Source organism: Centruroides vittatus, unplaced genomic scaffold, assembly GCF_030686945.1.
Source record: "Centruroides vittatus isolate TY-2023 unplaced genomic scaffold, ASM3068694v2 contig_484, whole genome shotgun sequence".
Classification (NCBI taxonomy): domain Eukaryota; kingdom Metazoa; phylum Arthropoda; class Arachnida; order Scorpiones; family Buthidae; genus Centruroides; species Centruroides vittatus.
This window is the reverse complement of record NW_027122274.1, coordinates 2,591,027-2,617,407: the sequence shown is the minus strand read 5'-3', so window position 1 is coordinate 2,617,407 and position 26,381 is coordinate 2,591,027. Positions and strand designations below refer to the sequence as shown.

Genomic DNA, 26,381 nt, shown 5'->3' with positions numbered 1-26,381 from the left:
AATGACCATTCTGCTTTGGTTTAAGGTTAGCTTCTCTTGGCAGTTTTGTTCCTGGGAAGTTTAGTCCCTTAGCACATTTCATTGGCAGTTTAGATTTTTGACACTTGATGTCTTGGTCACCAACATTTTACATGAACTTTGAGTCACCTTTTCAAAATTGCTGACCCAGACATTTTAAAATTAAGATGTTATACTTGAAAAAACTTAATTTTTTTATTTCTATTGTGAGTAGAAAATAAATAGTTTTTTATTAGAAGGTAAACATGTACATGATATATTATTAAAGTAATGACATGTGGCATATCCAAAAATAATTAATAACAGTCCAATGTTGATATTAATTGCAAAAGTAACACAGTTACTTTTGCAATTAAGTTACATAAAAGTACATAAAAGTGCAAAAAAGTTACATAAAAGTAAGAATAATAAATAACAACACATACCAACACAAGTCCCTAACTGGTTTGAATATGAAACCATGCAAGGCATGCACAAGGTCATTTTACAGCCAAAAACTGAACAATGCACATGCCGGTTTTAAACCAGTTAGGGATTTGTGTTGGAACAAACCTAATATTTGCCAGAGATATTTGCAAGTTAGAATTTTAAAAGTACTGTACATCTGTCACTCTTAAGTTTGGGTGAGGGTATGAAGTTAAAGTCTTTAACAGTTATAATAAAATACTCATAAATATTTTTATAAATTTATTTTGTTTCATTATAATTTCACAGTTTCTATGAAAACTGGACAAATTAATAAATAATCCAGACTATGAATTCAAAAACCGGCCTGTGCTCAACACTACTTTGAGCGGATACATGCCCACCTGTATCCTTTAGCAGCAGAACATTCACATATCCTTTTCTAGTAGAGAATGGCTAGACCCTTCTCAATTCTGTTCTAGACAACTCTTGGATTATTCAACTTCTTTCATGTTTTCTTTCAACTTTCTTGTCATGTTCTCCTCCTTTTTTAGATTTGGACTTGATCATTTACAGCCAATCTAGCTCTGATTTAATGATTCACTTAAGACAGGTAGGCAATTTATCTTCCCACAGAAACATGGTCTGTTTATTCAAACTCTGAAGATGTTGATACTTCTTACTGTGTCCTTTCCTGGCAGGTTATGACTATCTCATAGCAAAGTTGCAATTCAGGACATCACAAAAATACTTTTATTTGGAATGCAATCTATAGAAAATCTTTAGGCCTAATAAGAAATTTCTATAAATTATATCCCAAATTTTAACTGAAATAAATGAAGTGATCCCACCAGAATGAAATAAATAACTGCTATGTGACTTTTCAATAAAAATTGAATTACTCTGATACATAATAATGCTAAACTGATTAAAAATTTTTAGTATAAAATAAAATCATTTCACAAACTGAATCAAACAGCAAAATTTTCTTAATATAGAGTTATCTTTAAAATAAACAAATAATCCTTCAGTATATAATAGGTCCCTCCAAAGAATATTGTTTTTATTCAACAGTTAACATTGTTCAGTCCTTGAAAAGTCCTTTATGTCTTTTTCTGCTGTCAAAATGCACTGATTGGTTGCTCTACCTCTTAAATCTTATATAGTAAAATAGAATCTTTCATGTAAAATAACAAAAATAATGAATAAAGAAACTATTATAAATCTGAAGCATGTAACAATAACAACATTAACAAAGAGAAGTTGCTAAACCAAATTAAACTAAGTCGTTTTCAAAACATTAAACAATGTAAAATTTTGGAGTTATAAAAAAAGCTGTTTTTCATTACTGTAATTATTTTTTTCCATATTGTAAATTTTTCAATAATTTATTTCGATATTAAGCTGATACTTTAATTTGGCAAAGAACTCTTAAATGATACTTTGTGCAAGACAGAAAAGTTTATTACATTAAATATTTTAAAATTATTGGGCTGCAATTTGAAAAACTGTAACTTATAAATTCCCACTATCGTCTATCCATCCGTCTTTCTTTCCTTAATCTTGATAACAGAGTTAGATAGATGAAAGACAAACCTGGAAAACCCGAGGAGCAGGAGGATCTGATTAACCAGGGGTGGCCAACAAGTCGATCGCGATCGACCGGTCGATCGCCAAGCCAATTTTGGTCGATCACTAGCGATGTCTTGACTTAATGTATTATATTTGTAACTGAACGCAGCTATATGCATGCAGTTATGACTCGACTCATAAGCAGTGAGTGCACTTCGTACTGAAACAGTGTATAAACATAGTATGTATTTCACACTTTCCCCTCCCCACTTAGACTATGCCTATGACAACAAGTCGATCAGCGACACATTTTTACCATAAAACGTAGATCTTATGTGCACAAAAGTTGGCCACCCCTGTGATTAACTATAGATATATATTTATTTAAGAACTTCCAATGCAAACCAGAAGTCATGTTATTTCAATTCAAAACTTTTTCTCCAAAAGGTGTTAGATAGATGAGTGACACAACTCTATTGTTAAAGGAAAAGTATGACATACATGGGCAAGCCATTAATAATTTGAGGTGGAAAACCCATATTTTAAATTAAATACATTAAAAATATGATTAAAAATTGCAGCTGGCATTGTGACAATAGCACAATAAATAATTGCTCGTTTCATTTATGTCATTCTAAAATGTATTCAAAATTGTATATGAGGTAAATACAACAAACTTTATATAAATATTTGTTACATTGACTGAAGAAACTGAGCTATGTTCATTTACAAATATAAGTAAATGAAATTTTTTGAAAAATTTAATAAGTAAATAATAATTTTAATAAGTAAGTATATTATTATTTCAAGATATTCAGCTAAGTTTTAGAATATAAATAATAATTCTTGGAAATTACAAAAATATTAAATATCATATATTGTATGACATATTATTCATTAAATAAGAATATATTTATTTATAAAATAAATTTTACTTCATTTATTCTGATGTAGAAAGAATTTTCATTGCATTGGTAAACATAATTAATTTTATTTATAATAATTTGGCTAAATTTATTAATTTTTAAAATTTTTTGCAGAAATCTAACATATGAACAAAAAACTTTAATGAAAAATAAATCCTCTATCATAATTAGAAAGTTCTATTTATTATGGGTAGTTTTAATCAAACAAACAATCTATTATAATAATATCCAGTTTTGTCATCTGGCAAGCAGACCAGTGCACATGCATTTTCTGGCAAATGAGATTACATCAGACTATTATTGCTTTGTGCTGATGTAAACAATAAGTATCTAGAGATACATAAGCCAAACTTTTGAAAAATTTGTATTTATTTTATTTTTTTACAACGGTACCATTTTAAGATGAATACCATCCTTCTATAACAATAATGTCTATTTAACAAGTATATAGCATTATTTTTTTATATGTGGTCACTATTATGTAGCATCTTCAAACTGAGAAGTTTAATACTATTAAATAACTGGAAATCCTGTATTTAAAGAAGTGTATCCATAATAAAGATGTTTAATCAGAAATGTTTTGCAACTCTGCTAGCTTATAAATGTTCTCATCATTAAAGCTTTATTATTGCAAATGATGCACGAGTAAGTTTTACAATGAATTTAGTTCATTAACTATGATCAAAACTGACAATGTATACAGAGTTAGATTACTATTAAATTAATTTTCTATTATTTGAATAATAATTATTTATAAAAAAAAATCATTTTTATATTTAAACTTATAAAAAAAATGCAATGTTTTTCTAATGCAGACTAATAAAAAATTTTTAATTTTTTATTAAACTGAGAATAGATTTTCAATAAAACTAGATTTAAATATATTTAAATTTATAATTATAACAAATATTCAAAATATTATGTCGATGTACAAAGTAATTTGGTCATACAAACCACAAATTTTTCCTGCTGTTAAAAAATATACCTTCCAGATACTACTATAATTATACTAATTATTACTACTTTTGATCAATGGTTGATTTAAATACTGTATGCATTTAATCTTATGAAGAAAATATTTAATAATTTTAGTTATTTTATGTGAATAATGAACTTAGCTACATTAGATTACCTATATATAGAATAAAAGTAAGAAACTTAATTCACTTTATTATTAAATGTCTACATCTCAAAATAAAATATTGTTCAGAAAAATTTAATTATTACTCTAATCAAAATGCAATTCATAATTCAAAAATCTGTGACAAATCTGCGGTTGTTAAAATTTAGAGTGAGAAATGTTTTTTAATAATTAATAAAATTAATACATTAAATAAATTTTATTATTTTAAATTGAATCTTTGTATTATTATTTTCAATTAATACATTTTAAGTAACTGATATTCTTATTATACAACAAAATATGAAAAAATAAATTAAAACAGATATCTACTGTAGAATAATATTAAAATTGGAATCAGCACTTTACAGTAGCTTGATAATTTTCTTAATTGTACAAAACAATTAATTATTGCAGGAATCTATATAATAATCTAAAAATAAAGATGGTGCATTAAAATAAAAGTGGCAATTCAGTCCAGAGAGAGATTATACTACATCAAAGTAAAATTGATTAACAAGCACAAATTACAATTAGACATAATTTTTAATGCAATTTGTAAGCACATTATTTAATAAAATAATTTTCTTTAATATGCTTTTATATAGTTATTTATTCACATTTCAGATCTAGATGTTGGCTTTGATGTCAAACTATTTTTCTGTATATACCATTATCTTATCTAGGCAACTATATAATGATTCAATTTGAATAATTATTATTTTAAGAAATGCTACTGGATCATATGCAACCCAAATTTGTTGTTTAATATTTTATAATACCAATGTTTTGAATAGGTTCTATTAAATGAAATGAATTCTTATCAAGTAATGAATAAGTAAAGATAATTGTGCCACTGTGATTTATCTAATAGATTCATTACATTAATGACTGACCTAATGTATTCAAATTTAAGAGTCACTTGACCTTATCAAATTAGTTTGTACTGTTCTGTTAAATTAATATTCTGAGTTAGCTCACTATTCAATGTGAATTACATCATGATAAATTGTCATTTTTAGAGAAATTTCTCATTTCATAACATTTTTTATTAGAATTTATAGATAAAATTTTATATATCTTCATCAAAAATATTGAATTATAATTTTTCTATTACTGATATTTTACATTCTCTACCTAATAATAATATATATTATAGATCATCTTTCTGAAATGATGAATTTCAATCAGTATTTCAGTAAAAGTAATTATACGTAAGCAGTCATTAAAAAATAATAATTATTTTTTTTTTTAAATTTTCAGAGTTGAAGTTATCTATTTAATACAATCTGATTTTAAAAATTAACAATGAATATTGAGATATTCAACAATATGAATGTGACCTTGATTTACAACAGACATATGGAATAAGTTATTTCTTTTATAAAGCATAACTAGATAAATAAAATTATGGTAATTTGCTTTTCATCAAAGTGACTTTAATAATCATATCTTAGAATAAAAATGTAACAGATAATTTTCAGTGCTGAATTTTATTCAAGTTTCCTCTTTTTTAATATTCACTAGATATCAGTTTGTTTAAAAGAATTCATTTCTCATGACATACAATCAAATTGAAGAGAATGATGAAAAACTTCAAATTATCATTAGTTCGACAGTTTGCAAAAGCTAAAAAAAGTACAATTTATTATAGTAAACTGCTGCAGAAATAGTTTATCAGATAACAAACAACACTTCATACAGAATGATTAAAGAATGAATTGTAAATGAAATATATAAACAAACATCATGAAACCCAATAAATTTGTAAAGCCAAACAACCACCAGATTATATACTTTTCCAGGGTTAGTCATTTTTCTTTGGATTAATCCTCTGTCTTATACTTGTCAAGAAATCAACTTTCTGCAAATACATAAACAAATCTATATCAGTTTTACTTTCTAGGTATTGATATATTATCACAAATCAGCATTTGTCAGGGCAAAAGAACCCTGGTTTCTCCTTTGTCTTCTGAATCATCCTTTTGCCCTTGCTTCTTTTTAATAACCACCACAATATACTCATCAAATATAAACATCCATTAACCTGATTTTTAGACTAATGTCAAATGATTTCTGGATTAGATGAGGCTTTAATAATGCTACTATTTAATGATTAACTGTCAATTAATTTGGCCTAGAGGTACGTGTTAGGCACCATCTCTTGATAAATTTAACAATTATAATTAAATTAATATTTAAAAATTAATTTAAACAGTTATGGAAGAAAAGAATCAGTCCAGAGCAGGACTCAAGCCTGCAACTCCTGCTTGCTGAGTGGATATGTTGCCAGTTACACTACCCATGCTCTATCTTTGCTTTTAGAACTATTAATTTAGATATAACCATATTGGTTACTATAGGTAAGTGCCAACTGGGGACTGTTGTCTCCAGTTGGCACCTATCTCTAGACCAAATCACTTGACAGTTAATTATTAAATAGTAGCATTATTATGGCCCAACATAATCCAGCAATCATTTGGATATCTTCATTACACAAAGCTTTGCAGATAAACATATTTTTGTTGATATTCAAAAATTCCTCTAAACTTGTCACTACATCATGATTTCTTATTAAAACTTATAACTTAATTAACAACCAATTCACACAGGTCCCTGGACACCAGCCCTTCTGAGCTTCCTCCACGACATCATCCTATACAAAAGATACTTCGATGATATTAATTAACAACATGGCTAAATAGGAGGGCTTATCACATCAGAATGAGAAGAAGAAAGAGGTGCAAAACAATCAGATAAAAAATTTTATTGATATGGGAATGCATAAATTCTACTAATAGAAAAATTAAATTGAGTAAAAACCAATTTTATGTTTATGAAGACATCTCTATGTAACTGTACGAGACTGACTACAACCATCAATTATGTTTATTATTGTATTGTACAAATTTACGTATGTTTAATTTAGTATTATCCATTATTGTTAAAATTAAGCCATAAAAGTATCTAATAGTTTGTATACTCAGTGCACTGAGTTATTTGATACCAGACTGTAATCTTTGTCTTAATACAATATTTTAAATACTCATAGTGTTAACTGCCATGTTCTACTCCTTAAATGGGGTGATGAGGGGTCTTAGCACCTGAAATGCATTCCCATATCAATAAAATTTATATCCAATTGTCTTGTGCCTTTTTTTCTGTCTCATCCTGATGTGATAAGCCCTTCCCATTTAGCCATGTTGTTAAGCTATTAGTTTAATGTAGATTTGAAGTCTAGAAGCATACTCAATTTAGTAATTTAATCATGGTTTCTGTATACAATCTCAGTTATTTCATCAGGAATGTTTTAAACAATATCAGGCATATTTAGGGTGCAAAAAAAAAATCCAGACTTCTTGAAGCAATTAGCAATAATTGTTTGGTTAATCCATACACTGGAAAGCATCTTGATTGCATATAAGGTATCAATGTGACTACTGACTCCTTTCTCTATATCATTAATGGTCTTCCATACTAGCCTTTTTCTGTATGAATGAAATATTTAATAATTCTTGATCTGTTGACTAAAGTTTTAGGTATTGTTGACTAGAAGGAAAACCAATTTAATTGTCTTTAAATTGGATAGCTCATCAGGAGCCAAACAATTGTAACAACTATAATACAAATTTAAAAAACCGTTTATTACCTAATAAGTCAAAAGGCCCAATGCAGGCATCAGGTAATACTAAATTACAAAAAGTAATAATAATAATAAAATATTGAATATTATACTGTAAAAATATAAAATAATTTATATTGTTAATTTAAATTAATTTAAATAATAGCTAGGCACACCCCTACTGGCCGTTTTTAGCATACCATAACAGAAAGAAAATGCCCATTTTTTCAGCTATATATAGTAGATTTACACAGTAGTTAATGTTACTTTACAGCTACTCTGTTCTTTTTCCATTAACAGTACTGCGCTCTTCTTGTCGCTTCTTATACCTTTAGTGGCAAACTCCTTGTACTACATCTTTAATTAGTTCAGGTTCATACAGCAAACAGCTAAGATTTTTCCTACTGATCACTTGTTTAGCAAGCAACCTGTTCTTTGATAATTCAATAGTTAAGTAGCTGGAGTTAAGATGTTGCTGTTTGTGTCACAATAGCAAATCATTGCAGGGTATGATTTCATAGCTTAAGCAGGTGCTTAAGTGTATCTGAATGTTTTTAACTCCACGTAATTCAGGATTCAGCGAATAAAGTACCATGCTTTTCATTTTTGTTTCTAAAATCTAAAATTTTTTATTATTTAAGTCATTTTATATTTATTGAAATAAAATGACATATCATTATCCTGTTGCTTATGAGAATTTATCATCAGAACTTTTGAAGAAAAATGACAATTTCTCCAAGGACAACATTTTTCTTCCTGAATAAGATCATCTGAGAATGCAATCAATTCATGATAGTGAAGCAGATGCCAAAGAGTTACTGGCAAACACAGAATCATCTGTCATCAGATTCTGTGTAATTTACTATGTGAAAATGGAACCACCAAATGGTATAAAGAACCAATGTTCATACTAGAAATGACTGTATAACATTACCATGTATTACTTGTTTTTCTATTGATTTGTTGTAAAATATAATGTTTAAGTGCTTAATTTTTAAAAGTATAACCTAGTTTGATATTAATAAACTTTTTCTTAATTCTTCCCCATTATCCGACATTTTGGCTTATCTGACGTTTTGCTCACCCGTTTAGGTCAGGTAATCGAGACTCTACTGTATATATAAAATCATATTTAAAAAAAACCCATATTTTACAAAAAATAGAAAAAAACAACTTAGAAATCAAGAGGTCGAAAAACCCAGATCTGGGTTTTAAAACCAAGGAGTGGTAACCCTGCACATGATGCATTATGTACTAATAATAGATTTTTCAGCCATGTGGACAGTAAGAGGGCCTTTTATCCATACCCATCACGAGTTTGACCATGTCCACAACAGAGCATCCTGGTAGTAAAGGATGTTACCTGATGTATCCAGGACAAACTTTCCATGAAATATTCCTGAATGTTGCTCACATGGATTTTATACTGGATCCTTTGACCTTAACTACTTTGGCCATCTGCCATCCACTAAAAGTTTTTCAATATAGTATATGAAAATTATAAACAATTAATTTCCAAGTGACTTTAGGATAAAACACAAATGCTAAATATTTTAGGAGTAAAAGCTTTATTATTTATTTTTAGTTTATTTTATTGTATTTTTCACATTTATGTTACTTTTTGCCATTCTGCTGGGTGAAACTTAAGATTCACATGTTTGTTATTTTTTTTTGTATTTTTTAATTATTTATTTTTATTCTTTTTTTTTTGAAAAATTGTCAATGCATTCAAACTTCCTAAAGCACTCAACAGAAAATACAGTAACATTTTCATTCAAATATTTGGGTCTGATAATTGAACAGAGATGTCAAAAAACCGGGTAAAAAGGTTAGAAGGGTTTCTTTTATTATTACAAGTTCCGGTGAATAGAGAGATTATATATGTCAAAAAACATTTTACAATAAAGCATTCTTTTATCATTAAAACATTATTTTTTTAAAACAACTATCATACACTTTTATAATTTAGCATTGTAAGTTTAAACTGTGAAGAAAACCAGCACAGAATATCAAAATTAAAGCAAAAAACATGCAAAAACTTACTGTAACAAACTAGCGTATATACAACCCACTCATAGACCATAGAGTTAACTGCAAATTGAAATACATGGAGCCAAACACTGACAGTTAAGCACTGATCTCAAAGAACATTGAACTTCCTCCAATGGTCTTAGCCACACATGCTACTGACCCTGATACTGAGGTTCACTTTGATCAAGTTCACCTTCTACACCATACCAATAACAAAGCACAACTCAAGTATTTGAAACTTAAAGATTTTTCAAAGCTGCAGCAATCAACTTTAATGAAGTGAACTCCTTCCCCCTACTTGTAAGATATGCTTTGACCTTTCCTAATCATACATCAGTGTCCTATGTCTCCCAGGATTACCATTTGGACTACATCCACCAATCAACAAACTCTTCTATTTCTTAAGTTAAAACATTCCATTCTATTTTCAAACGATTTCAGCCTAAGATGACCATTTAATACAGAAGAAACATTGGCTACAGTAAGTTTTTACGTTTTTTGCTGGATGTTTTGTAGTATGTGCTGGTTTTCTTTTACATACAGCCAGTTTTTGCTTGCTAATGTATTTAAATAGGGAGTTACACTTACAATAATGCATGACTACATGAAGACTACATAATATTGAACAATGTAAGAGTAAAGTAGCTATACTACCATAATTATTGTTTTGTTAAACTCTTCTCTTTACTTCATTTATATTAAAAAAAACTAAATTGAATACTGTAATTGTTTTTGTAGGAATCTAAATGAGAACTCAGTTTTTTAATTTATTTTAGCTATATGTCTATAAAAAATTAAAGTCTTAGTGAAAGATTATATATTTATCTTTCACTAAGACTTTAATTTTTTTAATCATAATTTTATTTGTTTATAAACTGTAATTTTACAATTGCAATCAAAAGAACTTTTGAATCATAAATATCCTTGAAAATCCTTGAAAATAAAGAAGTATCAGAAAGGTATAAAATGGTAACATAATTTGAGATTTAATCTTAAACATAGGATTTCTAGACTATTTAATGAGACATCTCAGTTTTAATATAACTTGTTTGCTATGCATTTTGGGCCATATCTGAAGAGATAAGGAGAATGAATATATTGACAGAATCTAGTCAAAAGACTACTGAAGATGATTGGAATGCTAGTTCAGATATAGAAATCATCATTTTATACATTACTGGATTTTTTCTCATGCTTTTCTTTATAAACATTTTAATAGATATTTATGAAGTTTAAGCTCAACAAAAATATACAAAAGTATTTGCCAATTTAAAACATTTTGTTGCTATTTACATTAGTTTCTATATTATTGTTTACTTAGTGCTGACTGTTGTCTAAATGTAAATTTTTCTTATACATTTGAGGCATTCTTATTACAGAATAAATATAATTTCCCAGAGAAAATCAATTTTTATGAAAAATTTAAGCTAAGATAATTTGAATGCATCAAATCAAATGATCGTGGAAAAGAATTAAGCAACAATACTGCATAGATATTGCTTTATCAATTTTCCAATATGTTAAGTTTACATATTTCCAAATACGGTAGAAGTTACTTTTAGGTAATTTGTGCATATATGTTATATACATCAATTACCTAAAAGTAACCTCTACTCAAAGTTTACATGTAGCACAATAAATATATATAAATTCATTAATCAAAAAATTAATATAATCCGATTTAAGAAAATGACTTTTTAAACTAACATGTATATAAAACATCAGTAAATTTACAAGAGTTTTTTGGAGTTTATTTAAAAAGAAGAAAGAAAGAACAGCCTTAATAGTATACAGAAGCCATCCATTGTCAATGTAACCGTTACTAAGAAAAAACTATATAGAAAGCAAATTACCTTCATCGCTGGTGGCTACAAACTTCCCGAGGAGGCAGATAAATAGGAAGGCAATCGAGGTGCTCATATTGCGCCGGAATTCAAGCAAAAGTGTATATCTCCATCTCGACCAAAACAAAGTGTTCCGCATCACTCCGACATCATGACTCATTTCGCGCATGCTCTACTTTGAGTCATCCAGCGTAGACGTTAACCTTGGCGTCTACGAGTCTGGCGTCGCCACTATCAAAGGCGCCTCTTGATTCTCTCATCACCCTCTCGTCTGAAACCATCCGCTTAATAAATTATTTTATGATAAAATTTTAATTATTCTCTTAATTCGTTTGCAGCAGAAAATCATTCACTTACGGGATAAAATGGATGATGCTATTGACGCTAAGGTCGTGCTGTAGCCTGTTCTATACTATAGATGCAGGCTTCTTAGAGTCGAAAAAATATATATTTCATTCGTAATATCTCTATCATTTCATCTATAAAAAGATGCAGTGATATTACTATAAACTAAATGTAATTGATGATCAGAAAAATGCTTTAATCATAACTTTTCCTCTGAAAAAAAAAATGAAGAGTATCTTCAATGGCGTAGCGAACATAACTGGCACCCGGGGCACGACACTTTATTGGCGCCCCCTTCCCCTCCAGAAATATATATACTTTGTCTTGGAGACCATTTGGCACTCTGCGAGTGGCACCGGGCGCCAGTCGCAGAGGGGCCCGGAGCATGATACACCCCCTTGCCCCCCTCGCTACGCCAGTGAGTATCTTACTATAAACTGTAGGCTACTATAGATAGAATTTTCGATGAATATAATAATGTTTTATTCATAACTTTTCTGTAGCATTTCCTTTGTAAAAAAAAAAGAGGCCAACGTATTGTCTTATAAACTTTAATTGAAAAAAGAAAGTGAATTGTCGTCATAAAACATCGCTGATATCAGTCATTGTCCGAATAGAAGGTCATAGTTAATTAGCCTAGATAATGTGAAATTATTTGATCTTGATATACTATTAAAAAATAAGTGATTTGCTATTGTATTTTTGGATTATCTTTTTTTTTTTTTTATCGCTGATTCTAATTATTTGACCTTTAATTATAATTGAACTTTTTCGAATAGATGAAAAAATGAGTTGTTAAAACTAAGTTCCTAGAATAAAATTTCAAGAAAAATTCATAATTTTGCCATTATTGGATTGAAAAATTTGCTGCTCTTAATATATACATCGGATGTAAACAATATAAAACTTAAATACTTTTATATAATTATACAAGCTATATAATTATCATATGTAAAATCATTTTAAAAAGTTGTATAATATTAACATAAATTATACAGTAATTTATGTTAATATTAGTGCTTATGTCTGTAAAATGATAAAGATAAATGTTGAGATCTTCCGCAAAGTACGGAAATCATATAAATTAAGAAGAATTCCGTAGAAAAATAGATTATGTAATGGAAACTTTCAAGCAAATTATTTTTAAATTTTAAGTGTTTTATATATTTTTATTTTTTCTAAATTCTCTTAAAAATCATCATTCATTCATTGGGACAAAGTAATTAAAAATAAATTTCCAAATATTATAACGGGTCTGTAGGCTAACTAAAATCAAACAGCATTTTTAAAGCTACTATATAGTGAATTATATCCACAGAATTGTTTAATATATTACCAGAAGGAAGATATTAAGAAATTATAAAATCAGCATATCTGAGTTCAAAACACTATTTCTTATACTACAAGAGCAACTACTGTACTTCGACGTACTAATAAAATTCAACAAATTACTTACTTATTTATTTAAAAAAATGGAATATAATAAGTGACATAAATTCATTACATCATTTGAAACAATACTGAAAAACGAATCAGTTTCCGAGAACGAATGTTTTTGAAATGGGCACTTTGCTTTGTAAAGAGGCTTTAATACAGCTGTATAAGAAAACCAATGACTGTCCGTTTCATATGAAACGAAACAAAAAATACAGTACGTATATATAATGCTTAAATATTTTTGCTTTTGCATTTATTTGCTTAAATATTTTTAATGCAGAAATCCTATAATTCATATTCATAAGTATTTTATTTTGTTTTCTTTAAATCTTTCAGAAGCTTATCATTCTATATTATTCATCTGATGATTAAATAACAAAATAGTTTTTTTAAACTAAAACTATAATCATATTTTGTCTATTATTTAATAAAACGAAAAAGTGTGAGTAGAATATTTCTTGAATAAATAAAAAAAAAATCAGTTTGTGATGATAGACTTTGGTAGAATTTTTATAATTTTTTAGGCTAAAGATTTACGTTATAACTAAATAAAATCGAACAAAACTTCCGTTCTAATGTTCATATTGATTTGTCAATACTGTGTTAAGATTAGTTGCAATAATGTTTAAATTAATAAATAACGACATTAATATGATTTTCAAATGATATATAAATATGGTCATATATATATTTATAATTGATATAAACCGCTGAAGAACAGTATATGTATATATATATTGCTCTTTCCGCGCTATAAGCACTCTTTATAAGAAGACCTTTTTTCTATACCCATCGTGGGATTGGGACACGCCTACAATGTGGGCGAAGCGGTAGTAAGGGACGGAGCCTGACGTATCTAGAATAAGGAACAAGACCCTCTGACAAATTTCTGGAGATTTTTGGACTGCCCGGATTCATTGTCGGGTCCCAGAGCAGTAGAATGATGACTTAACTGTCTTCGACATCGGTCGTTTTACGTTCATATGTAAATAGTTATTTTCTTATTCATTATTATTATTTGACCTACTAGTGAACAAGTGGATAAAACTCCTGAACACTCATAAATAGGAGCCAATTTTCGTAAAAGTTCTCCAGGAAGATACTCTCTTTTGCAGAGCCGGCGCTAGAGTTTATGCTGCCCGGGGCAAGACAAGTATTTCACACTTCTTATCAGCGTTGCCACAATGAAATTTCAAAACGTACTGAAGCTCCTTCAAAAAATGTACTATTTCCTTCAAAATGTACTATCAGTGGCGTAGCGTGGTGGGGGCGGCAGGGGCGGCCCGCCCCGGGCGGCACTTAAAGGGGGCGGCAAAATTTCACAATAAATAATAATAATACCTATTTAGGTATTATTATTAGGCGGCGAAATTTTCCTCTGCCCCGGGCGGCTGACACCCATGCTACACCACTGTGCACTATGTCTATGTTTGGTTGCTTTTGATATTAATATACCATCATACTCAATTTTTGTGCTTATTTCAAATTCATATTCATGAATACTGGTTAAATACGAATACTTCAAAATTAAATATTTCATAAAAAGATTTTATGAAAATAGTTTGTATGCTTTTTTGTTAACGTTGATTATTAGTTACAGCATTAAAAGTTGATTTTTTAAAAATATAATAGTGATGGATAAAAAAAATTATAAATTAAATATGCGTGGACAGATTCAAATTAACAAAAGTTATTTCTTTTACCAAGATTAATAAAATTGAAGTTCATAATTTAAGAATTAAATTATAGTGGTAGAAAATAATATAAAAGTATTTATATTATTTATACTCGTACAATTTCAAAACTATTTTCTGTAATAAATGGACTCTGACTTAAAGGATATTTTGATATTATTGATGACAAAAGTTTAAAATCATTTATTTCCTTACTTGTCCATTATTTTTGTTTGACAGAGTTGAATTGTTTGGACCACGTGGAGTGAAAAATTTTGTCAAGGTCCTCATGAAAATGTGCAGACGACTGAAACGTTTGACATACGTGTGAAAGAAGACCATTGAGTCAAGACATTTGCGCATGCAACTATCTGTATGTTGTTGACGTCGACCGACATACACCACGTGTATGTTGTGATTGGGTAAATCAAATTAGCGAGTAGTGACACTAGTCACACTAGTGAGACTTTATTAAACTAATTTTTTTCGCATTTTCTCGTTAAGGCATGAAATATTATTTTGTACCATAAATGGTACTGAAATATTATAATGTACTCAAAATGTACTAAAAATCTAAGTGTACTTTCAATGCTCTCGAAAAAGCAAAATGTACCCGAAAAGTACAAATGTACTAGGAACGGCAACACTGCTCCTTATCCCCCTACATAAAATTAAAAAAACATTCATTCTGAAATGACATACCAGTTAGAAGTGCTATACCTTGCTCCGTCAATCAGTATTCAACTCGCGTCGTATAATGTAAATAAAAATAAAAAATATTTAAAAAATAATAATACGCCTGAAAATTTTGTACAAATTTATGAAGATTTGCCGCCCTAGGCAAATGCCCTATTTGCCTATATCAGGGATGGCGAACCTTTTTGAGTCCGCATGCCATATTGTAAGCATACATAGCTTTAAAGATGTTAATGCGTGCCAAAGTCTTAGACATCGAATAATGATATTTAAAGAAATTAAACGAATACTCTTTAATTCGAATAAATGTAAAAAAATCTGATTGGAAAAAGGATGATCAGGTGATAAACAGAAAGGATGATTGAAAAGGACAGAAATCATATGATACATTACGTGCCAGATGATTTCTCTTACGTGCCACTTTGGGCACGCGTGCCATAGGTTCGCCACCCCTGGCCTATATGATAGCGCCAACTCTGTTTACTTGCCAAATCTTAAATTACATTATACCATCAATCTAATACAATCCAAAAAATCCTATTATTATTAATTTTAAAGAACAAATTTTTATGATTCGGGTCTTCAGTATATAAAATTAGTCAGATGTCTTATATATTTATAAATAATCTCTTATCTTTCGCAAAATATATAATTATTCATCACGCAAAATTTTATCAAAATTTATCAATTTATCTTTGTACTGTATTAAAAATTAAATGCACTAAAAATCTGATAATGAATATTAAGACTAATCTTTAGGAAATTTCAAAGGTTATTGTAACAATCCATAATTCGTTTTTCGTTTGTTACTGTTAAAATATTTTATTGATAACATTGTTTTTACATGACAAATGATCAAATACAGTAATACCTCGGTTTTTGTCGAATTTTTTCGCGAAAAATTTGTCTCGGTTTTCGTCGATTGCCACAGATTTCGTCGGCGTACCCGAGTGACCTCGCTGCTAATTTTGCGAAAGGACGACCCAGGCGTTTTCCGGCGCAGTGTGGCGTTATTTCTCGTTGTGTGACGCCACACTGCGAGAAATAACGCCACACTGCGTTCACACAACGCTGTGAACGTTTGTGAACGCAGTGTTGCGTTCACGACGTTCACACAGCGAGAAATAACGCCACACTGCGGTGTAGCGTTATTATAATAACCCCACGACGGTCCAGCATTGGCTAACGGTTCCGTTCCCCGAACACTGGGAGTTCGGCTGTGGGTTCGCGCTTTCCCAGGGCGGGCTGGCCACGTGAAGTTTTCCGGGTTTTCTCCACGTCTGTAACTCCTGAATAGGGGCCTGTTACCCTTAAACGGATTTTCCGGAAGGCATTATTCCCCTCGATACGACCATCATAAACGTATACAACAACGATTACATGACAATTACGTCACACTTTACCACGGGGCGATATAGGCTAGAACAGCGGTTCCCAACCAGTGGTCCGCAAGAGCTAAAATATGGTCCGCGAAAGCTTTAAAACTTTTATTCATTTTAAATTATTATTCCCGCATTGATACAAACTGAATTTAATTTTTACTAAAAATGTTATGTCTTCTATTATAATAGTACTTTTTTTTTAAAACTCTTTCCACCCTGTGGGCACTAAGAGGGCCTCTTTTTGCAAGCCATTATGGGTTCGGCCAGGCTCACAATGGAGCGACCGGGTAGTGAGGGACGAAGCCCGACATAACCGGACGGACCACCCCCGAAAAATTCCTGGTTATTTTTTGACCCGTCGGGATTCGAACCCGGGTCCCCCAGAGCGGTAGGTTGTCACCTTGACCGCTCGGCCATCAAGGCCTCGGGCCAACAACCTATTATAATAGTACAGTACTGTCAAAGCATGTTACTCTTGAGTATAACGATTACTTATGTTAAAAGTTTTGATTAAAGTTTATTTTTAGATTGACACAGTTTATTTTTCTTAAACCTTATGGTCCCTGCTAACAACAATGAAATCAAAGTGGTCCCTGGTAAAAAAAAAATTGGGAACTGCTGGGCTAGAAGTTCATGCCCAACTAGCTTCCACAAGACGAGATATTACTCCGCGTGTCCAGCCAAACAATTCTATTGCTTTCATCTTAATGCTAATTATCTTATCTTTAATCTTAATGCTTTTATCTTTATGCTAATTAGTCTTTTATGTTAATTTCTTATTGCTTTTAGTATTTAACGCTATATTAAATCTCTATAAAATGTGTTTTTGGTATGTAGTTGGAGTCTAGGACGAATTAATTAGATTTACATTGATTCATATGGAAATAATTGCCTCGGTTTTCGTCGGTTTCGGATTTCGCCGATTGTTTTCGGACTGATTATGGGCGAAAACCGAGGTATCATTGTATATCTATTTTAGAAATAAAATAAATAAATTGTTTATTTTTGTTATTTCCAGTATTTGTTTAAAATTTTTATGGAAACACAGCTTCCCTATCATCAAATGTCATAACGTCTGCCATCCGGCCGGATGGCCGAGCGGTCAAGGTTAGCAGCCTGCCGCTCCTGGGGGACCCGGGATCGAATCCGGACGGGTCGAAAAATCCCCAGGAATTTTTCGGGGGGTGGTCCGTCCGGATATGTCGGTCCCCGTCCCTCACCACCCGGCCGCCCCATTGTGGGCCCGGCCGAACCTATAATGGCCTTGCTATTAGAGGCCCTCTTAGTGCCCACTCTTTTGTTTCACTTGAATAAAGCTATCGGTTATTTTTTCAAGCGCGAAACGAACTTTTAACTATAACGAAGTGACGTGCATAAACTCCGCCTACTCGAGTGACGTTTGTCGATGAAAAAAAATTTTACGGCCGGGACAAAACGTGGTATCGTTCCGTTACGGTAACACGAACGGTAAAAATAATTATTATATAATGTTTAGATAGAATGTTTTGTGAGTGGTTATTATTATTATTTATTTATATTTTACTGTGCTTTCTGATAAATTTTGTTAGAATAACGATCGATCATATAAATTAATGTATTGTAATTTATTTAAATATATTTCATAAATGAAAATTTTATAACAAACTAAATTTATATATTTATTTGTTTTGTTAATAGGTGGCATTGAGGATTTTGTTTAGCGAATCACGTGTGTTATCGTAGAAGTGGCAAAGAAGTTGGTCATGTGGCATTAGTTGATCGAGTTCGTGTAAAATTCTGAAACATGGAATTCGAAGCTCCAGAGCCGAAGCGTAGATTACATAGCGCTCAGTTTCATCCAATATTAAGACAGTGGCAATCTTCTAATACTAGTATTACTCCACTTAATCTTCTCTATCCAATATTCGTCATGTGAGTATTTTAATTGATAAATGCATAATTATTTTTAATCATATTCGATAAAGTCAGAACTATGATATTGTAAACGAAAATATAATCCACTGACGTGTAAGCAATGTTGACATCAATATAGCAAATAATGTTATCCCCTATTTAGTAAAAATTTAATTTAATTTAAAGGGCAAAATAAATATTGATTTGTGCAGAAATTGTAGGTATTTTGAAAATTTATTTTCCTGTTAAATATTTATGGAAACAACATTCTTATAATAATAATAATAATAATAATTTTTTCCAATAGATAGAAAGTGAATAATGTATTATGTTTGGAAAAACATATTGTATCTGATGACTTAATTCTCATTTACATTTTAATTTCAAGTATTTTTGTAAAATTTAAATTTTGTTAGAGTTGTATTTAATAGCTTAGTCATTAATATTTCAAAATATAAATTGTTTAATGTGAATACAATAATAAATTAAAATTCTTTTTATTTCAGAGATACACCTGATGAAATTCAAGAAATTTCATCTATGCCAGGGATTAAAAGATATGGAATAAATAAACTTGAAGATCACTTAACACCATTAGTAAAAAAAGGACTTAGTTCTGTACTAATATTTGGAGTGCTCACTAATCTTCCTAAGGTATATACAAACAACTCTCAAGAGACCTAATATATTTCAATTTAATACTACAGTATTACTAAATAAGTGGTAATAATTTTACTGCAGAAAAAAATTGCATATTTTAAATCAAACTTTATTGAAACAATTTTTCAATATTAATAATGTGCAGTATAAATAATTTCAAAATAATTTAATTTATTTGGATTTTAGTTTTATTCATCAGTTTTATATTTTTAAATATTGTTGTTTTGTTATTATGTTTCTGTTTATATATTTCTATATTGTTAACATGCAAGTACAGCATAATAACAACATAGAAAAATTAGATCATAATTTAAATAATTTTTTCAACATACATAAGAAGCTTCAAAAAGTTCCTGGAATACTCAAAAGTATGTGTAAAATTGACAAATCAAGCAACGTGTCCTTCAAAGTATTGTTCTTCAGCAACTACACACTTTTGCCAATGTTTTTAGCAATTATACCAGCATTCTTGGAAGTGGTCTCATGACAGGTGCCTGTAATGCAGATGTTGCACTCTCTATAACCTCATCTTCATATCTGAAATGTGGCATCCCTTGATGGCATCTTTCAAGAAGGTAGGGGAACTGAGGGAAGAGGTAGAAATTGCACGAGGTCCACTGTGAGCATTTGTGGCACTGTGTGTTGGCAAACATGGTACAGGTTCAATTGATCATGTAGGATGGAATGACAACTTCCAACTGAAATTCCTGCTGTCTTGGCAATCTGCTCAATTGACTACTGTCTGTCTGACTTCACAATCTTTCATACAATTGACACTTTCTCCTCAGATGTTGATGTTGATGGACGACCACTTTGCAAATCAAAAGGAATACTTTTTTGTCCCTAATGACAGCATCTTTCCCAGTCTTGAGAATGCTTCATGGAAGATTCAACATATGCTTCCTGAAGCATCTTCAAGATCTCAGAAGGTTTTTTCCCCCAATAACACAAAATTTGATATTTTGTACATTGTTCTTCCACAGACATTTTTGCCAGACTGTTTCACGATGTCTCACTAACACGACCTTCAGTGAATGGTAACTGTTGTTATCTTTGCAGTGAGTTCAGATTTGTTTGAACATATTTCTCTATTCCTGACATGTTTAGCTAAGACATGCAATACATGTTCCCTTTTCATTGCCTTTAATTGACTAACCCAGCATAATTCCAGGAACTTTTTGAAGCTACCTTGTATATGTAATATTATTGTTATTATTATAATATATATGGGATAATATAAAATATCTACTTAAAGCTGTTTCCTAGCTATAAAGATTAAACTTTAAAGTTTGGATACATGTTCCATAATGTGTATAGCTTAAAATTTCATGTATTTTTTGTGATTAGTAGAAGTTCATCAGAAATTTGATCTGGTTAATTAAAATCATTGTAATTTGGCAAAATATACCTATATACCTATCCTCGCTTTTTGCATGGTGTGTATGTTCCAAAGAACATCATGTAAAAAGAGTATAGTACATACATCCTGTGGAAAAAATGCTTGATAATATTGACAACTTCAATGGAGCAAAAAAAATAAGCAATTCACAAAAGAAACATGCTTTTTTTTTATTCAAACATCATTTATCATTAACATTATTTGTATTTTTGAATTATTCTTTAATTTTGCTAATTTTTTCTTCCTTATCTTGTCTCTGTATGCATTAAAATATAGCTCCTTTTGGAAAAATATATGAAAGCTTGAAGGCTACTTCAAGCTTTCATATATTTCATATACGGTAGAATCTCATTTTAACAGATCTCAGAAAAATGGATTTCTCCCAGGTCCTGTCAAATCAATGTGATTCTACCTCTTTTTTAGCAGATCTGTAACTCAAAATAACGGATTTTTTTTTCTAGTGCCACCTATTGTAAACTTTGTGTTTTTTTAATGTTTAGTATTTCAGTATTAGTTGGCAGGCTTTGTATTAGTTGTCAACTGATTTGTTCTGAAGTGATACAATAGTGACGATTAAATTCATAGTTGGGTATTTCCAGGAATTTATAGAGTTTGAAGATGAACTTGTTACATCTGGATATGTACAGTACAATTGAAGAATTGCACAAAGAGAGTCAGCAGGCTGATATGATTGAGGAGGAGCCACACAGGTCCAAGTGTAGTGCCAAAATAGTGAGAACATCAAGTCTTCAAGTTGTGAAGACCTTCCCGATGAGTTTCATCATAAACAAACAAGCAGTTGTTATATTTAATAGGCCGAAAAGCGGCATCAAAACAAACAAACAAACAAATCATGAAGTTGAGTGAAGTACTAATGAGCATACATAATTTGTCTGTTTTTGTGCTGCTTACAGTATATACAGTTTCCATCAGCTTTATTGTACACATGTAAGGCATAATATACAATTTTGTAACATGTGTTTCTATAGAATACAGATTCAAGAGACTGAATAATTTCAAGTATAGGTATTTCTTATATGTAGGAGATAAAATAATGGATATTTTCCTGAAAGTGCTGGAAATTCGTTGTTCTTGATATAACAAATTCTCAGAATAACAGATGATTTTCAATGGCCTGGGTGATCTGTTAAAACGATATTCTACTGTAGTATTTATCCAAGAGAGCTTTATTTTCATCATACACTTTAAATTGAAAAAAAATAAAAGAAATAAATAACAAACTTAAATTTAAAAGACAGTACATTTGATGATAAATTAAATTATCTAAATGTATCATCCACATAAATTATCAAATGTTCTCTTCTTTACATATGTATAAACCCAAATAATTTTTGTAGAGCTAGTTCCTTTTTGTATTTTAAACCAGAAAACATTAGGTAAACAATTATTGTTTCTAATCATTATTATTCTCATTTTTAGACTTGTGTTTTTTTTTTCTTATTAATCTACTAACTCCATAATATCTTATATATATTTGAAATTTTTTTATAATACTATTACCCTTTTTTTACAATACAGTAGAGCATCGATTATCCGACTCAATTGGGGACTGGGGTTGGTCAGATAACTGAAAAACCAGATAACTGAAAAGTGTGAAAAAATACATTATTAGTATAGTATATTAGTATATCCCATGTAATTAGTATATTAGTATATTGCTATTAACTACTTTGCATTGAATTTTCATTGATGTTAAGCCTAACAGTATTTTTTTAAAGTAATAATCATCGCTATTGTATCATTAAAAATTATTTCTTTATTTTGCACAAAATAAATACAAAAATAAAGCAAAAAATTGAAAATTAAGCCTGGTTTAAATACTGGTCTCCCTTTCATGGTCAAGCCAATGTTGCCAGCTAAAACATGCAAACATTTAACAAAAATAATATTAAAGTAGCCAAGACATAGCCAAATGTTGTAGCGCCACATCACTATCGGACACTTAAATTTGCCGACTAGAACGCGGTCGGTTAACTGATGTGACTGTTGATCGGGGCTTGGATAATCTATGCTCTACTGTATTTTGAATGGAATATTTATCTATCTTAGTGATTACTAAATTTATTTATCTTCTGTATACTTTTTAATCTTAAGTTATCATTGAGCCTTCTCTCATTTACAAATTTTAACCCTCATCTTGGGGTGTATGTATCCAGAAAATACATGGCAGTTTTTTTCTATGAATTTCTCAAAAATAAATAACAGTTGAACTGCAGGCTTTGTATTAGTTGTCAACTGATTTGTTCTGAAGCAATTCCTATAGCAGTTTTCAAGTTTATGATCATTTTTTTGGAGAAATTTTATGAAAGCAATACCTTACTAGCACCTTCAGTAAATTCTCTGTGTGAAAGTGCTGTACTCTTGATTGTTGCACATAACAGTTGTGATTCGATAAAATAATGTAGAATATTTAAACTTTACCACGATGCTACACTTCCTTTTTTTTTTTCCTAGTTTCAATGACTTAATTCATTTCAAATGGTCCATTGCAACTATTTTTGACAATGCAATTTTCTTGCTTTGGTGTTATTGCCCAGCTTTCTCGCAATCAAAGCATGATAAGAAATTTAAAACTTTCAGTTTCGCAACAATTAAAATTTATGTTCATTACATAGCAATACCATTTAGTAATTGTGACCCAAACATTTATTTGGTAATTGTATTAATATTTTTTAAATTATTAAGCTTTAAATTTGCAGATTTGACATTTAGTAAATTGCTGAATTATTGGTGATCCATGCATTATTTTTATGAGCAGTTCATTTCCCATATAGAAAACATACCTGTGTAAACAATCATCAACAAATTTTGATATTTTCTGTAATATTTTGAGTAATGTCTATTTTTGAAATTATGTAACCAATTTTTGAAATGTGTACAACTATCTCTCAAAAAAATTAAAAATAAAATTATAGAATTTATTACTGGTAACAATAGTTGTTAAATCTTAAAGAAAACATTCTACTGAGTACAAGAAGATAATTTGTTAGTCATTTGATCTACTACTGACAGAGAAGGGAGTTTTTTGAAAACAAAATAATACAGTGATAAGCAATTTGTTGACCTTCACAGTGGCAGACCAGCTGAGTCTGTTACTTTTGTGGGAAACAATAAACAAAGCTTTACTACCCTGAACTTGAAAGATAATACAATTTTGTAAAATTAAACACCAATTTGATGTCAATAAGTGAGTTGAAATAATTTATAGTGAGTTGAAATTTGATAAGTTTAGTTTCTTGCATTTACAAATCAAATTACAAAAAATATATATAAAAATCTTTTTTAAACCCACAAATATTTTATACTGTTATATAATAGAGAAAATGTAGAAATTGAAGATATAATCATAGTCAATCAAATACATTTATAAAAATATAAAAATTGTATTAATTTGCATTATGTATCCCACAGATACACATGCCCCAAGTGAGCTCTTAATATTCTACACACCAAGATGAGAGTTAATAGATACTGAAAATGGAGTATTGAAATTCCAAAAAAAAATGTTAAATAAAAAAAAATATGTTCAATTTTACATCAAGAAATTTATTTTAATTTTTTACATTGTAATAAGTCAAATAATAGAAATGAATTCTTTGTCATTTTATTTATTGCAAATAACTAAAATTTATAATTGCATTACATGATATAAATTTTCTAAAATACTAAAGAGGACATATGCTAAAAGAAATCTAATCAAAACATTATTAATATGGATGTTATTGGAACCAATAACATCAATTTAGTTTGTAGGTATACTATCATTCTTGTATTTGTATCTTTTTAGAAATTATTTGAAACTTAAAGGACTAATAATGTTCTCAATATAATGCATTAGTGTGATTGAAAATTGTTTTTTAGGATGCACGAGGTTCCTCAGCTGATAATCCTAAATCACCTGTGATTCAAGCTATAAGAAAATTAAAGGGATCATTTCCAGAATTACTTATTTGTTGTGATGTTTGTCTTTGTGGGTACACAAATCATGGACATTGTGGTAAATAATTTCATAAATATTTATCTTTTGCTTTTCACTTTGAATTTTTTTTCTTTTATTTTAATTTGCTATTTAATTGTAGTATTTAATTAATTGCAAAACATTTATTTAGGTATTTTGGATGAGGATGGAAATATTGATAATGATAAAAGTATTTGTCGTATTGCTGAAATAGCAGTCGCTTATGCAAAAGAAGGTATTATTTTAATGACTCAAAACTTATTATTAAATTAAGTTATAATATTGTTTTATTAGAAATGTAGAAAATTTTAACAAGTTGTGTTTAAACATATTGAATCATGGAATTTTAATATTTTATATTAGGGGTTGCAAATTTACTATCTTTTTTTAGTACCAATAATATGGTAAATTTTAAAAGCATACTAGTTTACTAGGAAATTCCTGGTAATTTTTAAATTTTGATTTCAAATGCAAAAATTAGAGCACTAATGATTCTTTAATTGCTGTCTCATCTGTGAGTCAGCAACTAAACAATCTCTAGTCAATGCTATGTTCAATTGCATTTCCTTTTTTACATATTAAAAAGTAACAGTCTTGCTGCCTGAAAAATAAAACAGGCTGTGATTAAAAAGTTGCCAGTGCGAACACTCACATTCGAATAAATTTGTCAACTAGAAAGTTGCTCAACTAAAATCGATAGTGTGCAATAGGCATTACAGGTAAATAAACAAATTGCCAAACTTCCAGTAAAGTGCTGTAATATGATACTTTAAAAATTGTAAAGAACTATAATGTAAAAATTTAAAAAATAAATGACATAAACTACTTTTATGGTTTAAATAAAAACATTTGACACTTATGTCTTTCATGTTAATTTACATTTTTATATTATTGAAGTATATACAAATGTTTGTATATACTTATATCAATGAAAATGTAAAATCACATGTAAGATAAAAAGAAACCATCGAAAAAGAGTCCTGTTTTATCAATCCCTCACAGCTTTCACAGGCTGCATGAAATGAGGGACAGGATTGATATATCCAGGTCAGACTTTCTATGAGAAATTCTGAACAAGTTGCTCTCTTGGATTTGATTCTAGGTCTTCCAGAGCAATAGGCTGATACCTTAATGAATTATTAAAAATAATTGTCTAATCTTTGTCAGTTATTTTTATTAAATTGTTTTATTATTCATTTATTATAACAATTTCATAAAATATTAAAAATTGGAAAAAATGTTGTGTGAATGATAACAAATAAATTGCAATGTTAAAACAGTTAAAGTTTAATAAAATAAATAAAACAAAAGCACGTTGCCTAGTTAACTTTTTTTCAGAAACAAAACAGAAGTTCTAAGAGAACACAAAGGTTGAACAA

At 29.6% G+C, this 26,381-nt stretch overlaps 2 protein-coding genes across 3 annotated transcripts in view; one reads left to right on the top strand and one right to left on the bottom strand.

Moving 5' to 3' along the window:
- The window catches only part of LOC136978030 (uncharacterized), a 34,392-nt gene extending 22,639 nt beyond the window's left edge, over window positions 1-11,753 (bottom strand). Inside the window, exon 1 of one of the 2 annotated variants that reach the window (XM_067273675.1) lies at window positions 11,548-11,753. In XM_067273675.1, coding sequence (XP_067129776.1) covers window positions 11,548-11,707 — 160 coding nt within the window. In that variant the 5' untranslated portion in view covers window positions 11,708-11,753. The remainder of the gene's footprint in view (window positions 1-11,547) is intronic. The other variant, XM_067273674.1, reaches the window with a different exon arrangement.
- Window positions 11,754-18,787: 7,034 nt separating this feature from the next.
- Pbgs (Porphobilinogen synthase) overlaps window positions 18,788-26,381 on the top strand; it is a 31,598-nt gene continuing 24,004 nt past the window's right edge. Inside the window, exons 1-4 of the mRNA XM_067273678.1 lie at window positions 18,788-18,982; window positions 19,471-19,618; window positions 24,906-25,041; window positions 25,154-25,237. Coding sequence (XP_067129779.1) covers window positions 18,855-18,982; window positions 19,471-19,618; window positions 24,906-25,041; window positions 25,154-25,237 — 496 coding nt within the window. The 5' untranslated portion in view covers window positions 18,788-18,854. The remainder of the gene's footprint in view (window positions 18,983-19,470; window positions 19,619-24,905; window positions 25,042-25,153; window positions 25,238-26,381) is intronic.